Source organism: Oryzias melastigma, linkage group LG20 (assembly GCF_002922805.2).
Source record: "Oryzias melastigma strain HK-1 linkage group LG20, ASM292280v2, whole genome shotgun sequence".
NCBI classification, from domain to species: Eukaryota; Metazoa; Chordata; class Actinopteri; order Beloniformes; family Adrianichthyidae; genus Oryzias; species Oryzias melastigma.
Genome location: NC_050531.1, coordinates 14,617,193 through 14,634,222, shown reverse-complemented (window position 1 = coordinate 14,634,222; position 17,030 = coordinate 14,617,193). Strand labels below are relative to the sequence as shown.

General features: G+C 36.5%; 2 protein-coding genes across 4 annotated transcripts in view; both read right to left on the bottom strand.

Annotated features, from left to right (window-relative positions):
* The window catches only part of LOC118597879 (B-cell receptor CD22-like), a 4,436-nt gene extending 2,457 nt beyond the window's left edge, over positions 1-1,979 (bottom strand). The window contains exons 1-2 of the mRNA XM_036217467.1: positions 1,689-1,979; positions 1,177-1,551 (exon numbers count right to left, since the gene is read on the bottom strand). Of these exons, the coding sequence (XP_036073360.1) occupies positions 1,177-1,551; positions 1,689-1,767 (454 nt within the window). The 5' untranslated portion in view covers positions 1,768-1,979. The remainder of the gene's footprint in view (positions 1-1,176; positions 1,552-1,688) is intronic.
* Positions 1,980-10,971: 8,992 nt separating this feature from the next.
* On the bottom strand, positions 10,972-15,853 carry LOC112151565 (myelin-associated glycoprotein). 3 transcript variants are annotated; one of them, XM_024280554.2, is made up of 7 exons: positions 15,401-15,547; positions 15,107-15,161; positions 14,593-14,982; positions 12,825-13,115; positions 12,655-12,760; positions 11,697-11,763; positions 10,972-11,465 (listed from the first exon to the last, which is right to left on the bottom strand). In XM_024280554.2, exons 2-7 carry the CDS (start codon positions 15,150-15,152, stop codon positions 11,271-11,273), a joined length of 1,095 nt encoding a protein of 364 aa, XP_024136322.1. In that variant the 5' UTR covers positions 15,153-15,161; positions 15,401-15,547; the 3' UTR covers positions 10,972-11,270. The 3 variants fall into 3 exon arrangements, 2 of the variants coding, with proteins under 2 accessions (XP_024136322.1, XP_036073361.1); XR_002920156.2 differs by having other exon boundaries at positions 11,325-11,465; positions 12,655-12,749; positions 15,401-15,851; XM_036217468.1 differs by lacking the exon at positions 10,972-11,465 and having other exon boundaries at positions 11,618-11,763; positions 12,655-12,749; positions 15,401-15,853.
* Between the last annotated feature and the right edge of the window lie 1,177 nt (positions 15,854-17,030).

Sequence of the window (17,030 nt, the reverse complement as noted above, 5' to 3'; positions counted from 1 at the left end):
GTGGTGAAAGTGTAATGTAAAACACCTGCAAATAAAATGTCAAGTCTGCACTTTTTTGCATTTCTTACATTTTTATTTGACCTTCTCCTTAAATTCAATTAAAATAAGTTTGACTAAAACAAGTTTATCAACTAATTGGCTGAAAATTCATTAATATTAACTCTTGCTTCTTGAAGAAATCCTAATATTTTTACTTCCTATTGTTTTTCCTGCATCAGCTTTTAGTAGTCTGGATAATTTTTGTGTGTTTTTTACCAATTTACAATTTGCTCTAATATTTATCTTTAAATTATTTCAGTGGAAATTGTTAATATCCATCTTTTAAGTTTAACTTCTTTATTTCTAAACCATATTTTTCAGTGTATTACACAATAATTACGAAATAAACCTAAACATTTCCCTAAAAAAGTCTGTTCTGAGCAGTAGTATAACTGTCTCCACAAAGAGACCCAGGTCTGGGTCTTCCTATGCTGGTCCCCAGCCCGCATAAAATACAAGGTTGGGTCAGGAAGGGCAACTGGCGTAAAATTATCTGCCAAAACCACAGGGAAAGCTATGATGACCGCCGACGGGATGTGCTGAAAGTTACTGTTGTAATTTTTATTGTATTGCATAATCAATGCGTTAATCCTTTAACTTTGGTGCTTTAGCTCCAGTGTTAATGCTTCTCAAACGTTTGCACAATCAACGTAATTCCAGCAGATTCTGGTTCTGAATTCTTTCTCTGCTTCAGAATCTACTGGAAGTACATTGACCATGTTGACTGTAGGAAAGTTATAGTATGTTAAAGAGTGTGTGTGTTATTTGACCTTCACCTGCAACATCTTAGGTGTTAAAGGACTAAAAAAACATGTAACTCACTTTAGCATTACTAATAATTTATGACACCCTTACCACACAAACCACAATGATACGTTCTATTTCCATGTTGCCCCTTAAAGTGGCCTATGAGCCTCAAGGGAACTGCAAAACAAACCTGCACTTCCCTTAAAAGACCCCTTTTCATGTCTGCAACCCTCTGCAAATCCGAACAACCCAAAAGCTGCAACAAGTGGTCAGGTAAAATCTTACTGTTATCCCAGAAGGTTTACTTGTCTTACAGTCAATGAAACATTTGCTTCAGTTTTTTGAGGTTTTAAATGTATTTTAAAATTTCAAAAAAAGAAGTGTTCTTACCTTGAACTTTTATGTAAAGTGGATCACAAATGGCAGTCGCCTTGAATTTCCCGTTCTGAATCCTGAAGAAGTACTCATGTGTGTACTTTGTCACTACATTGAAAAACAAAGTGGTGCAGTTTTTCTTCTTTAAGTCTCCGGTGATGTTGATTGGGTAGATGTTGTGTTCACGACTGCTATCGAAAACCACATTTTTATCTACATTAAAGTTTGTATGGTTCAACCACAGTCCAACTATAGGATTTGTTGGATCAAAGCCTCTATCTTCTGGAACTGAATAGTTGCATGGAATCAGCAAACAGGATCCACTCAGTGCCTCTATCCTTTTTGGAGCAGTGAGGAAAAGATGTGATGTACCGCAATCAGCCATAGTCCCTGTGATGACAAACATATTATGGATAAAAATGTATCAATGGAGAAGATTCCCAATAAAAAAAAAAACAGTTACACTTTTAAAAAGAAACGTTTCTTGTGATTCAAGTGAAGAGTCAAAAAAAGAAGAAACAACTCACCAGGATCGATGAGGACGTTCAGTAACATGGTGACCGTCAGCCCGTTTGCAGACACAGCGGTCATCAAACTGTACCTCATCTTTAAAGGTTGAAATACACTGCAAAAAATCCAATTAACGACACCAGATCACAAATCAAAAACACGTTTTCTCCTTTCATTTTCCTTGTATAGGAACTTGTGCAAGATCTGTTGATTTTGAAGTTTAGTGGAAATGAAAAGAAATAAAGAAAGTTTGTTTTTTGTAATAATCAAAAAAATAATTGCTACTGATTTTTAAAAAGAATTTTGTCACAAGAACAAAAACAGACTGAACGGACTTCATAAAAACAAAACAGCCTGTCATCTCCAGGTGTCTGTGCAGAAAGAACTCAGAAAATGAGGAAGTTGTCTTTGTATAGCATCTTGAGCTCATCAAGGCGTGAAAAGTTACTCTCTTTCTATTACACTCATACACTCATGATAGCACATATTTAGACAGATTTTTTGGTAAGAACAGGTTATCAAAAGAGATACTTTTTTTGTGCAGGTGTGGAATTTTTTTGTTGTTATAAAGGAAATGTCAATAATTTCCAGAAAAAATATCCATATAGTCTTGTAAAAAAGAGCAAAGATCATAAAGAAACACTATGTTCTATCAAATGGACAGCTCTCTTCACCCATTTATAGTCTTTAAATCCCTCAAGCAGGACTGCACTGTGGATCAGTGGTTAGCACGCTCGCCTCCCAGCATGGAGGAGGCTCTGTGGAACCATATGTGAAGTTTGCATGAACTCCTCCAGCATGGGTTTTTCCGAATTCCTCCCACAGTCCAAAGACATGCCTCATGGGTTGATCGGAGTTTCGAAATCGTGAATTTGTGTATGATTGACTGGACTGGTGACCTTTATAAAGTGTACCCTGCCTTTACGCACTAGACTCCATTGACTGATGGGAAAAAAGTTGCTGAGTTCAACTGGTTTGGCAATACCAAAGGTTTCCAGTTTATGGTGCAACTGCTTCACAGCAAGCGACATGTCAAAATGAGTTTGGACTTCTTCCTCTTTTTTTCAAGCTTCTCAGTTGCTCTTTTTTTTTTTTTTTAGTCTGGGTTAATAACTGAAAAAAGTTTTAAAAAAATGTCAACATTTCAAAAATAAGAAGACTACATAAGGAATATTTGCTGATTGGTTTGTCTGGGACTCCTTAAAATAAATGCAGACTAACTTCCTCTGATCCTTGTGGCTGGGGTCAAAGCTATAAACTGTCTATCGAATGTTAAATCAAATGTGAGGACTTGTATCTGTCGGTTTAACTTAAGTTTAAGTTTGGTCAAAATACGAGAACAGTGAGCAGAATAGCCATTTCTGTAACAAACCGTTGAGTTTTTAATAAACCTGGATCACCGCTGAAATGTGATGGAACAGACTTCTGGTGGTGTTACCGCACTTAATCTAATAACTGCCCAACCAATTTGAAAATTTCTGTTTTGTTTTTTAGTTTTACAATATTTACTAAGCCTTAAAAATACTGAGAATCGACAAGAGGACTAATTAGAAACTAACCTTTTAGACATTACAGCACCAATGAGGGAGATCCAGATGAGAAATGACGGTTTATTCTGAACCAGGCACATAAAAACTGAGTGTCATAAAAACAACAAATATAAAATGAGGATGTGAGGGGTTTTTTGATAAGCTGCTGCCTTAATTCAATATTTGATCTTTTGTGTTTAAACCTGTAAAACAGAAAAAAAAACTTTAAAAAAAATATAGATGTCTATTAAGCCCTTCAACAAAATCCACGAAAAATTGCAATTAGATTTTTATGAATTAATACTGATGTGTAGTGTGATTTGGTAAGTCTTTACTCACAACTATGTTTGTTAAAGATGCAAAATTATTGACACGAGCATTCAGGAAAGAAGTACCTTATGTACCCACTGCCTCAAATTTGATACGATTTTTTTAAACGAATTATCAACAAATATTGCATACTTTCACGTAGTCATTCAAAATAAAGAATAATTATAGATGAGTTATCTTGTGGTTTTAGCCATGTTGTGGTTAAACCATAGATAAGGCAATGTCATAAGTTGAGGAGCCCCTAGAGGACGCTGGCCTGTGAGTTGTAGTTGTGCTACTGTTGGAAAATCAAGAACAAAGTTCCAGTCTTCAGGATGAATTGGCTCAGTGCCTTTTTATGAGGCTATAACACAATAACGTTTTTAAAATTAGAACAAATTTTCCCCGCCAAAAGTGTTTTGAGATTTCATGGAAGAAGCCATTTTGAAATGAGCATTAAAAGCCCTTCTACTGCCCCTAGTGGAATGACGATGAACTACAGGGCAGAAAGTATACACCAAAATTATAAACAAAAGGTTTTTCTAAAAGTTTGGATCATACTTATGAGAGAGGTCTCAAAATGAGTGTGTCTTGTGATATGAATGGTTATATGAGGTTAAGACTCTCATAACAATATTTCAGCACAGAGACAGCGCAGTAGACACGTAAGATCTCATCTAAACTTGGAAGCTAAGCCGGCTCGGTTGGTTTTGAAACTGGAGATACATCAGCTAACAGGTGCGCTCCAACGTGCGTCCAAAGTAGTTGATGTGAAAGTGATACGTGTCAACAGGGAAAATACTTTTTTTTAAATAAATTTGTAAATAAATGAACATTTAATGAGAACTGTCTTTTAAAAGGGCAAAGATAAGCGTATCCATGAAGATTGCTCAGAGAAGATATAAGAGATTACAAATAATAGTAATAAAAAAAAACATCTAACACAAGAGGTTTGTACCTGCATGCTCAGCTGTTAGGACAAACGGATATAAAAAATGACATAACAAAAACACATTGAGCCTGACCTTTTTGCATTCACAAAGTGTTGTAAATGCCTCATGATGTGACTCTTCATTGGTCACTGGCTGATTGATAATGATACATTTTTTCCTAAAGGTTTTGCAACAAGTTAAAAAAGAGGACACCATGCTGCCTTTGTCATTTTGGCTTCTTTACGCAAAGCTCAGGTTATCTTTTTTTTAACATAAAGACAGGAAGGATGTTGCAGTGACACAAGCACCAGCTCTCTTTATGTCATAACTACTCATCATATTTGTTAACCTTCTGCTATTATAACACTGACTTTGTTTGTTAAAATTACAGAGAAATATATGTTTGCAAGAAATGGGAGGTAAGTCTAAAATAAACTCTAATTGCATCTGCTTAATAAGACCTCACACTCTGCACTGATGCTCTGATGAATTCGTTAGTTGCCTTATCTTGAAGTAATACTTATTTTTCTTGGTTAAAAATGGCACAAACTGCAATACCCTTCAGTTGCAAAGAGAGATTTTAGGATATAGAACATTACACCTTGTAAATATATTGTTACCAACTACATGGTAGGAATTTAACATAAAATAAATGATTACACTTGTCTCCCCCAATTTATTGATTTTATGTGAATATCTAAGTTAACAAACATTATTTAAAACACAATTAAGTTTGGTGGGGTGCTTAAACAAAATTGTGACCCTAAATATATATTTTATACTTCACAATTTTTTATTTTTTATAAATCTCTCTTTACTAAAAGGGGTCTACTTTAACAACATTTACTGTTTGCAAAATAAATAAATCTAAGATTATTCTAATCATAAATCCAACAAATAGATTCTTCTGGGTTTGAAAATGTTACAGAATCGTCATGTGACACATTCTGTATATTACTGATCTAAATCAAATGTAAAATATTTCAATTCTCTTCAACCAAGCATGTTAGAATTTGAAAAAAACGACTCTCTTACCCAAACAGAGGAAGCCTTCACACAGCCATCATAGGGACAGGAGGTTAAATGGTCTGATTTAAAACTTCAAATGCAACATGCCAAAACTTCCTTTTTTACTGCTGTACCCGTGAGACATTGAACTTCCTGTAATTCACAACTAGACTAATCAGCAACAACAAGGAGCAATATATGCAAACTTCAATGCAAATAATATTGTAAAAGTAGAGAGAGACATCTAAATGTTAGTGAATGGAGAATGTTTGGGTCAGATGCAGTTCTTTGGAAAAAAAAAATCAAAATATGTTATTCTGTTTGCTTCTACACAAGTATATTTACTGTTTCAAAATGTGAAAACAAAGGAAAGACTAAATCCAGTCTTCATGGCACAGAAGAAAAACAGGAAGAGCCTCTAAAACCATCTTATAAAACCAAACAATTGACACTCTTTATGGTGATCAAATATTTAGAGCTGGTTAGATTTCAAACCATGCAAATCCCTTCAGAGTTAAGCATTACCTAAACAGTGTACAACTGGGACATTCATGTTCGTCTGTATGTGTATTTATGAGAGGGGCTTTAAAACTTGGATAGAAAAAAAACTAAAAATAAATTAAGGGTATTCAAAAAAGTCAAATTTGACAGAACCCAAATTCCTTTGAGCTTGTGACTTATCGTGCAACAAACAAGGTTGTTTAAGGTTGTTTTTGTTTGTTAAACCTTTTTAAGAAGACTTGGAACGAATGGCTTAAAAACTAACAAAATTAAAGTTAAAGTGTCATTTGTTGTCACATATCTACGTGTGTGAACTGTGTTCTATGCATTTGACCCATTCCCTGGGGAAGTGGTGAGCTGCAGACACAGCTGCAATTGCCAGTGATTTGGTGATTTAACTCCCTAATCCAACACCTAAATGCTGAGTGTCAAGCAGGGAGACTTTGGTATATTTGGCCTGGATTTGAACTAAAAACTGTCTAGTCTTAGGGTGGACGCTCTACCACAAGGCCACTTACAGTATAAAAGATATAATATTGGATCAATTAACAAAAGTTTTATAATTTGCTACATTTAAAAATATTTTTTTTATCCAATTAAAATTTTACATTGAGTAAACGATCATCTTAAACACTTAATTTGATGAAAACGAATCCTTTTAAATAATACAACACTTTTGTGTATTAATCTAATGTTTTACTTTTTACAGTGTTGCCTTATAGACCAGATTGGACATTAAATCATTGTGTGAACACATTTCATAAACACATTGAGGCTGATGGCATTATTTTAAAAAATAACAGACAATTTTTTTTTTTTTAGTTCTTACCACAGATTGCTTAAGAACTGTAGAAACTCTATTCTTTCTCTATTCTTTATTTGGATGAATTTTCTCCCCTTTTTTGCGTTCTGCTGTTGTAAATAAAGTTTGATTTGAAGTAACCACGACTGGGTAAAGCTTTAATGCAAAGTGACCTTTTGATGATTCACCGTGTATCAAAAGTCAATTTTAAATAAGGAAACCAAAAGGTATCTTCTTTCTTTAGAGACAGTATCTTAACTGTGCTTCCGTAAAACTTCATCTGTTCATCTAAATTAAGGTATCATGTGGACTGAACAACAGAGAGTAAAGTCTGTTCTCTCTTTTCAGCTCATGATAGGAAACAGGTGTGAAAAAACCAACAGTAATCCAACATAAAGGTGCACTTCCTTGTTCTTCATATATAGTGGATGAATAAATATTTTACCTTTTTTAAAAACATTTTTAGAGTTTATGTGCATTGAGGTATATTTGATTTTAATCCTCATTTATCTGTTTATTAAAATAGTTTCAAAGAAGAAGGAAACATTTTTTAATTAGTTATTTTCCCCAAAATAGTAAAATATAAACTTTTGAGAGTGGCATTGAAAAAAAGGCAAACATCTGTAATTGTGTGCACAAAAAACAAACCATAAAAATACATGAGGATTAAGGGTAAATGTGATGTGCAAACTTAAGCTTTTTTTATACTGGATGTGTCATAATGTTAGTAAAAGATACAAAAAAAGTATTTCTAATTAAATCTATTGAGGGAAAATGTTTAAAAAGAGGATAAAAACGACATCATTATGAGCAGAAGGCCATAAAGCAGCACTTTCTAAATAAAAGAGGAAGTTAGAACAGACTATTACAATCTCGATTTAGAAATATAAGGGTCTCATCGTAGCTATCTATAACACGTAGTTTTTAAAAAACAAGTGGTAAAAGTCCCTTATTTATTTGTGATCATTTCCTAATGTGACACAATAAATGAGACTTTTCAAAAAGAATAAGCATTTTAATAAAACAAACCAAAGAACAAAATGCAGAAATGTAATAATCTTTTAGTGATGCTCTTCTTCTGTTTTTTTTTTCTAATACATTTGAGAAGGGGTTGGTTAACTACGGTTCAAGGGCCACATACGGCCCATCAAACCATTTAATTTGAAATAGATTATACTGATAATCCATATATTTCCTTGTAATTCTGGTGTCTCCCTTTAGATGGCGCACCACAAATACTGACTTGTGTTTAGGTGCAGACAGTTATTTTGCATTTATGCGGTGTCTGTCGCACACATGTCATTTTTCCAATACAACAGTCTTTTTTTTAAAGTCAGTGTTTTTCCCTGAAAGACAGCTACCAACTGGTGCAATTGGTACTAGAATATGAACAAAAAACACAGCTTTTAATATAAAAAGGCATGTTCTTGTCCAGATTTCATGTTGTTTCATTCTCAGATGAGAAACCAAAACTCTTTAATATCCCTCGGTGCTAGTACGATCCATCTGTTAAGTTCTAGAACCCTTTTTTGGTCCACGAGTCAAAAGGTTTGCCCACCCCTGCATTAGATACATTACCATGAAACTATTTGGTAAACACATGATGTGACGGTGTAGCACCGTCAGCTGATAGCTGCACTCAGACACGCGCGCACATACACACACCCGCAGCCACACACTTGCACTCCATTCATCTCAAGCACTTACGTTCCTCTTTGTCCCTCTCCTTCTGCAGGTCCCCCTGGGTGCACACAGGGTTGCCGACTCGTAAACCATACACACACATTTATATATAGCCGAGCATGCCGTCACCTGTAGCTCTTTTCTTCTGTTGCAGGAAGTTCCGTCTCTCTTTTCAGCCCAGCCAGGCAGAACAACACTTGTTGAGCACACCATAAGGCTCAAAAATGGACAACCCATCAGGCAATGGCCTTATCGAGTACCACAGAGGTTGGTGGGACAGATGAACGATGAGATGAAGAATATGCTGGAGCTAGGTGTCATCGAGCCCTCCAACTCTGAATGGTGCAGTCCAGTCGTGATTGTCTCCAAGAAAGACAGCTCGCTGCGGATATGCATCGACTTCCGGAAGCTGAAAGCCATCTCAGAGTTTGACGCATATCCAATGCCAAGGGTGGATGATTTGTTGGAGAGGATTGGAGCTGCCAAGTATATCACCACCCTCGACCTATGCAAGGGCTACTGGCAGGTACCTCTCACCAACACATGCAGGCAGTACACAGCATTCAAAACACCCGCTGGACTGTTTCAGTTTACAGTAATGCCCTTTGGTCTGCATGGAGCGCCAGCCACGTTCCAAAGGCTGATGGACAAGGTGCTGCAGGGATGTGACCACTGCAGTGCAGCCTATCTAGATGACGTGGTGGTCTTCAGTAACACCTGGGAGGAACGCCTTCAACACCTGTCTCTCGTCCTTGGGAAGATACAGGATGCTGGTCTGACCTTGAATGTCGCCAAATGTGAGTGGGCCCAGAGAGAAAGCTGCTACCTGGGGTACCTTCTGGAAGGTGGTGAGGTGCGTCCACAAGTGGATAAGGTGGAAGCGATCCGCTACTGCCCTCGACCCCCCACCAAGAAGGAGGTACGGTCCTTCCTTGGATTAGAAGGCTGTTACCGACGGTTTGTCCACCAGTTTGCCACTATAGCCGCTCCCCTCACGGCCTTGACAGAAAAAAGGCAGAAGAATCCAATAACATGGACAGATGAATGTGAACTAGCCTTCCAAACATTAAAAGCTAAGCTATGTTCTTCCCCTGTGCTCAAGAGTCCTGATTTCACCAAAAGTTCCTGGTCCAAGTGGATGCATCTGCAGTTAGGCTTGGTGCGGTCCTGGCACAAGGAAACCCAGGAGAGGAGCAACCGGTCCTGTACCTCTGTTGGAAACTACAGCCAAGAGAGACTAGGTACTCCACGGTTGAAAAGGAAGGACTTGCCATTAAGTGGGCCCTCGACAGCTTGAGGTACTACTTACTTGGCCGGGAGTTTGACCTCGAGACAGATCACAGAGCTCTTACATGGATAAACACCATGAAAGACCACCATAGCCAGCTCACTAGATGGTACTTGGCGCTTCAGCCATGCAAATTCATTCATTCAGACACGCGCGCACATACACACACCTGCAGCCACACACACGCGCTCCATTCATCTCAAGCACTTACGTTCCTCTCTGTCCCTCTCCCTCTGCAGGTCCCCCTGGGTGCACACGGGGTTGCCGACTCGTAAACCATACACACACATTTACATATAGCCGAGCATGCCGTCACCTGTAGCTCTTTTCTTCTGTTGCAGGAAGTTCGTGTCCGATCCCGCCGGTCACGGGACTTACCTGACTTCTTTATATTTTTTTTAAGGTGGACCAAGAAATCAATGTTCATACAACAGAGTGTTTTCAGTTAGTCTGAGAAATGTTTTTGTTTATTTTTATTCATGAAAAGTATTGTACAACTGTTTAACTGGGAGAGGCATAGTGGGTTTAAAAGGATGTGGAAATGTTTGGGGTGAGGCTGTGAAGCTGTGAAGCTCTTACTGAAGTGACCCTTGTGAGCAACAGATGTGCTCGTTTTCTTTAATAAAAGATAAAAGTTTAGCCTTGGCGCCTCTGCAACCTTTATTGCTGCTGCATTCTGGTTTCTGGACATTTTTACTGAAGACACCCACGACACATGTAGTCAGGGTGTGTCGAAAAAAAATTTGTATTGCAATATGCGTGTCACGATACGATACAAATCACAGAATGTACCACAACATTTTTTCACTTTCTTTTAAGGAATATGACTTAGAAAAACTCTAAGGTTAAGTAGTACATGTCTCAAAACATCAAAAACCACATGGCTGAGTGAACATGAACATTTAAAACAAGCTGGTTCTTCTAAGATCTTGTTTTTCTGGTGTAGTGCAAAGAAGCTCAAAGTGTGCAGTGCTGCCAACTAGTGGTCGGGGGTTTAGGTGGAAAACAAAAGTAAGAAGCTAAAGGATGCTCACAAGTAATTACTGAAATATCTTCTTGTCAGCATTTTACATTGATGCAAGTATCGCCATACAAAATATAACCGAAATCAAAATTTCCCTTGATCCCTCACATGTAGAACTGCTTTAAAACTGTGACGAAATATGGGCAGTGGAGGGAAAAAAGAGAATCCAAATCTGTAACTGAGAATCTGACTGAATCTTGTGGGAAGGGAAGTGAGAAAAAAAATCACTGAATAAAAGTGCCCAAACGAATGAAACTTCATCTTTTTGAGAAGTAAATTTTACGCTAAAAAAAACCTTAAGGGGGAAACATTTCCACACTGAAAATTAAACTTGTAAAATGTTCATCTGAATATGATTGTGATAGACATGAAATAGTGTCATAAATAATTTTACTTGGCTGGATTTAAACTTGAATGTCAAAAATTAAACATACACAAGCACATTTTAAATATTGGCTAAATGAGATTTAATGATAAGGCAAAGTCTAAATAAAAAACTTGACATTTGTACACATCAGTCCAGTCATCTCTTCACCATGGAGTATATGTCTTCACCTGTGCGTGTGTTTCCACTCTGGCCTACGGTTATTTGTGAATACACAACACACAACTGGTCTGTTGTCGTCTGCGGTGAGCGTGAGGAAAGATTCATTTTGGAAAAGTCAACTTCTCCATAGTGGATGTCTTGATTTGGAGCAGCGTTTTCTTCATCCGAACTCTGAAACATACATGATAATAAAACAATCTGATCATTGCAGGGATCTGCTGTCATCTCACACCATGCAAGAAAAAAAAAAGTGTAGTTCTCCAACAGGATGTTTCAACATGTCTTCTTTGCTTGGCTAAGCTAAAAGGAAATAAAAAAAAAAGAAAAAAAAAGTACCCTAAGTAAAGCACCTGTAACTAAAAACAGACAAACAAGGATAAAAACTGATTCAAACAAGCAAACCTGTGTGGGGCGGTGACATTTTTCCACATGAGTCGGATTTGAAGACGAATGTTTAGACTTCAACCACCTTTAAAAAAAAAATGGAGACAAAAAGTTGTCAGGATTAAATATGAATACACCAATACATTTCACCTCAATTGTGCTGTGATAATGTGTTTCTTATAGCGTTTGTATCATATTTTTACAAAAATAACCCTTTAACACCAGAGTTCCAGTGTTTATATTCTTGATTTACTATAATTGTTTAATTGTTAACATGATCAACGTATTTCCAGCAGATTTCTCCTTCATGTGCTGGAATTACGTTGTTAACATTTTTTTGTTTAAGCGTCACCGGCGACGCCTCAGGTGTTAAAGGGTTAAATGACAAATGGGTTTGTAGTTTTGGTTAATTTGCTAGTTAATTAGGTTTTGTCATTAATGCTTAGATGTTTTAATGTGTCAGATAACTTAGGTAATGGTAAATTATTTATTCTACTGTAACAGTAGAAGATTAAGCTCAAAGCACATATAGAAACCTATGTTGTCATGTATATATTTAAAAGTAAAAGAAGAAAAAAAATGAAGTAATTTTATTAGAAAATGTCATGCTTGAATTGGCGTTTTTGTATTTTTAAGTTAAGTAAATCAGCTGCAGCAGGATGCTCTTATTTGACACAGGCAGTATTTTATTTTGAAAGGAACCTGTTTGGGCTGCTGTCAAAAGTAAAAGACATTACTAAATAAATAAAACTGAATTATTCTAATCATTTTCAGTAAAAAGTTAAAAGCAATTTGCTTTATTGCAACAAAAAACATAAATAAAGTTTCTAAGCAATAAAGAAGGACTTGGGACCAAATGAATTTTTAGCATTAGAGGTTGACGACCTCTGTTCAAAATGTCACATTTTATAATAAAAATTGGAAATTTGTAAGGTTAAAAAATGAATACAAATAAATGAAAAACTAAGATAATTACCAAATGAGAAAAACCAAACAGATGAGTAGGATGGCTCCTACGATTCCTCCGATGATTGACCCCAAACCTGATGTACTGTGCAATAATGATGCGTCCTGAGGAGCACCTGAGAAAAGATTACCTTTATAAATCAGAAACATTTAAACTGTGACTAAGAATCACCTACTTACGTGAAACATTAAGAGTTTGTTCTGTCTCTGCTATCTTTTCATTTTGGTATTTGGCAGAACATTTGATGGTGAATCCATGATGAGTGTCTGACAGAGTGATGGTCTTCTGGATTTTAGTTGTAAAGCTTCCATTTGTGTATTTTTCAATTTTTCTTTGAGAGTCTGTTTGAAGATTCCAGGTGAGTTCAGGAGGAGATTGAGGGCAGGGAGTGTAAGCTGAGCAGGTGACAGTGACAGACTCCTCCTCCTTCAGATCAGCTGGGATTTCAATGGTGGGACTCCAAGCAGAATCTGTGATTTCACGCCAAACACACAATCAACAATACAATTACACAAAACTAAAGACATATCATGTCAGTATTAAGATCACTGATTTGAGTTGCCATTTAATAATTATTCCATTTTAGGAAATAACCAATGAATGTTTGTAAGAAAACAATCAGAACAAAAACTGTTAAAATTGAACTTTTTGACCCAAATAGAACCAAAATATATACATATATACCAACATGCTTATTTGAATTTGAAATATTTTTTGTCAAAATCCAAACTTTCCATGTTCTGAGTTTTTCTTCTTTACAGTTTTTAATTTGCCAAATAAAAGCATTTTTATTTTGTAAATATATGGAAGGACTTTTTGTCGCTGCACTCGTCTGCATATGTTTGAATATTTTATCCGTTTTTGAAGAAGAATTGATGCCTGCTCTTGTGGCTTATAGGAATGCTAAAAAAATATGGTTTCCCCTGTGAAATGTTTTTTAAAAGTAAATTCAGACCATACTGCAGTGGATGCAGTTTCTTTTAGCCTGACATCATTTTAGCTGTGAGTTTTTTTTCTCCCTCTGTTTTAAACATGACAGGTTCATGACTAAAATTCAGTATGAAACTGAATTTGACGTAAATCTGACTCTTAAATCAACGAGTGATTTAGTTGGCCAGGAGTCTGCTGAAAAAACACTATCTTTGTCTGAATTCCTTCCATACTCACTATATAGTGTGTTTGCCATTTTGTAGTGCTGTCCAAATCTACAAGTGTCCTTGAAATTTCCCAGAAGTCATTGCGAAAAACCAGTGTGCATCAATGCTTACTACATTAGCAAATATAGACTGCAATGCACTGCAATCACGCAATTTTTGCAATAAAAACTGTTTACATTTTTTTTTTTTTAAAAAACCATCAACACTTTCATCATCAGAACACAGTGGAGTCACAAATAAATGTCCTAAAATGTTTATTTTGAGCAGATTTTTACTTCGTGCCATCGGTAATGACACATTCAAATTTAAAAAAGAAAAAAATAGCAAAGTAGTGAGCATGATGTCCAAATTGCTTTTAAAATCCAGGGCACTAGATAGTCCCACTCTGTATAGTTTTTTGGTACTTAGGGATCAGGGAAATTATTATTACATAGCCTTGGTCTGTGTAATAATTGTGCTCTTTGTACTGCAAAAGCACAAATAACTACGCAAAAATTAGCAAAAAATAAAAAGCAATTCATGAAAAGTTGTTTGCAAATTTACTCCACGTAATTAAGATTCACTGCACAGACAACAACAATGGGCCTAAAAGAGGCAACACGTCAAAATGTTTGCTAATAAAAACATATAAAATCTAAAAAAGTGTCTTTTAAAAAAAAAAAAGATTTTTTTTATTAAAGCTTATTTAAAGCTGACAAAAGAAAATTTGAAAATTCTTTCATTGAAATCACAATTATTAAAAGCAACAGTTCTTCAATGTTCCAAACACAAATGAAAAAAACTGTCTTACCTTTGACTGTGATTTGAACAGGATGACAAGAAGCTGTTGCTGTAATCGCGCTGTCCTCAACTCTGAAGTAGTACTTGTCTTCGTAGTCCTCTTGAACATTATCCAGAATAGTTGTGCAGTTTGTCTGACCCAAGTTCCCAATAAAAGTCATTGGAAATGTATTATCCACCCTACTGCTGTTGTAAACAACATTGCGTGGGTTTCTGCCAAATTTGGGATCATTTTTAATCCACACTCCATCAGTTTTGTCTGTGGTATTAACTTTGCGTCCATCGATGGTCTTAAATGTACATGGGATCTGCAGACAGGTTCCTGCCAAGGCTTCCAAGCTCCCCGGTGCTTCGATCAGGAGTTCTGCTGGGTTGGGACAACGGGCTGGGCCTGAAAACACTGTCATACATGCCATGTGTTATTCATGGTTTCAGAATAACATATTGTTCAAATTGTGGTCAGCTCAACCAGCCTTAGACTCTATGGTTCAGCTGCCTGAGAAAATAAAGGATAAAAGGGTCACCTGGAGCAAAGAGGAGCATTATTGTTGTCATCATATTCACATACATTCTTGTTTCCTAGATATGGAAAACAAACAAACAAAAAAATACATGGTTAAAAAAAATTGTGATCTGTCTTTCTCCAAGTGCAAGAAAAGCATTTTTCACAAATGTAGAAATTGACAACTTTACAACAATTTGTAAAAGCAATCAAACAGCTGTATTATACAAAAATGAACACAATTTAATCCAGGGTGAATGGAACAGTAAAACAGAAGTATCAAGTCAGAAATAGATGGGGTAAAAACTTTCCATACCTCTAGTCAATGCTAATTTTGAAGTCACAAATAGAAGTGCAATGCTGTCCTGTTACTATAATGCCACACGCAAGCTGGCCAACAGTTACAAAACTGCTAACATCACATGACTGATGCTTTCGTTCCTGTTTTAAACCCCCAAAGAAGGATTTCAACATCTTGTAATCTGTAAGTGCATCATGAGGGAGGTCAGACAGCAGGAAGTGGGGGCTGTGAAGGAGAACCAGAGTTTATTAATAAGCCATGTTTTATCATGCATTGATTAAATTCAGTTTTTCAGGCTAAGTTGCCCCATCCAGGGTGTACACCAGAGCAGCTAGGATAGGCTCCAGCAACACCAGAAGGGACTGAGTGGGTTTCAAACATGGATGGGTTGATGGGGTGTCAAAATCTTTGTTTTAAGAATAATATTAATAAGTATGTGATGATTTCCTGCTGTGATTAACATGTTTCTCCATTATAACATATGTGCCAGCTGCACTTCCTTTATCAGTCTGTGTCATGTTCTATGGGTTTCGCTGAAACTTTGGTGTCAGATCTCTTGGTTTTGAGGCTTTTTTTAGTGTTGTTTGTTTGAGAAGGAATCCTATTCTATGTTTAGACAGCGGTTGCTTTATTTTATACAGGGGACAGAAAACTAAGTATTAAGCCACCAGCTGTAAACTAAAAAAAGAAAGAGGTCTGTTATTTTCCTCAAATCACATTTTAGTATTTTTGCTTAAATAAATGGTAAGTTCCAGCGTAAAGTGAGTATTTGGATACTGACAAAAAAGCAAGATGTTTGACTTTCAGAGACTTGTAACTTATTTAGAAAACACCCGTTTGAACTCAATATCAGAATAAAGGACTCCTATCCACACCCATACTTATACAGCCACATTCAAAACTCCAAAGAGCTATCGAAGGACACCAGAAATAAAACTATGGACCTGCACTGGGCTGGGAAGACTGAATCTGTACTAGGTAAGCAGTTTGGTGTGAGAAAATCAATTGTGGGAGCAATCATTGACATGAAAGATTATTGATAATCTCAGTCAGTCTGAGGTTGAATTTGAATGGGAGCACACATCAGTTACTCTTCATGTTCCTAATTCAGATGCATTATCTGTGTGATGCGGGTTTAAATCAGGATTAAGAACTACAAATGTCCAGTTTTTCAAATTGGAAAAAAAAAAGTTTTCCGTAAGTAAAAAAAAAAGTAAATGTTTAATAGAAATATAACCCCTTGAGTTTCAATCACCTGGATTACTTGCTTATTTTTGAAAATCAGACTACAATCTGCGGCTGGGTGGCTCAGTGGGCTAGGTGAAGGGTTGGCACGCTAAAAGCCCTGGGTTCGATTCCCAGGGCTGTCCACTGATCCCCACCCAGATTTGGTCCTTAGGCAAGACCCTTGATGCTGCTGCCTAACTGGGTCCCTGTGCCCCTCAAGTACAGGGTTGTGTCAGGAAGGGCATCCGGCGTAAAAAAAAACTCTGCCAAATCACTGATGCGAAACAGTGGGTGCTGTTACGCTGTGGCGACCCCGAAAGGGATAAGCTGAAAGTGAACTACAACTAGACTACAATCTGTTAATCTTTTTTTCTACAACATTAAACGTAATTTACAATTTAATGACTTTTAAACTGTT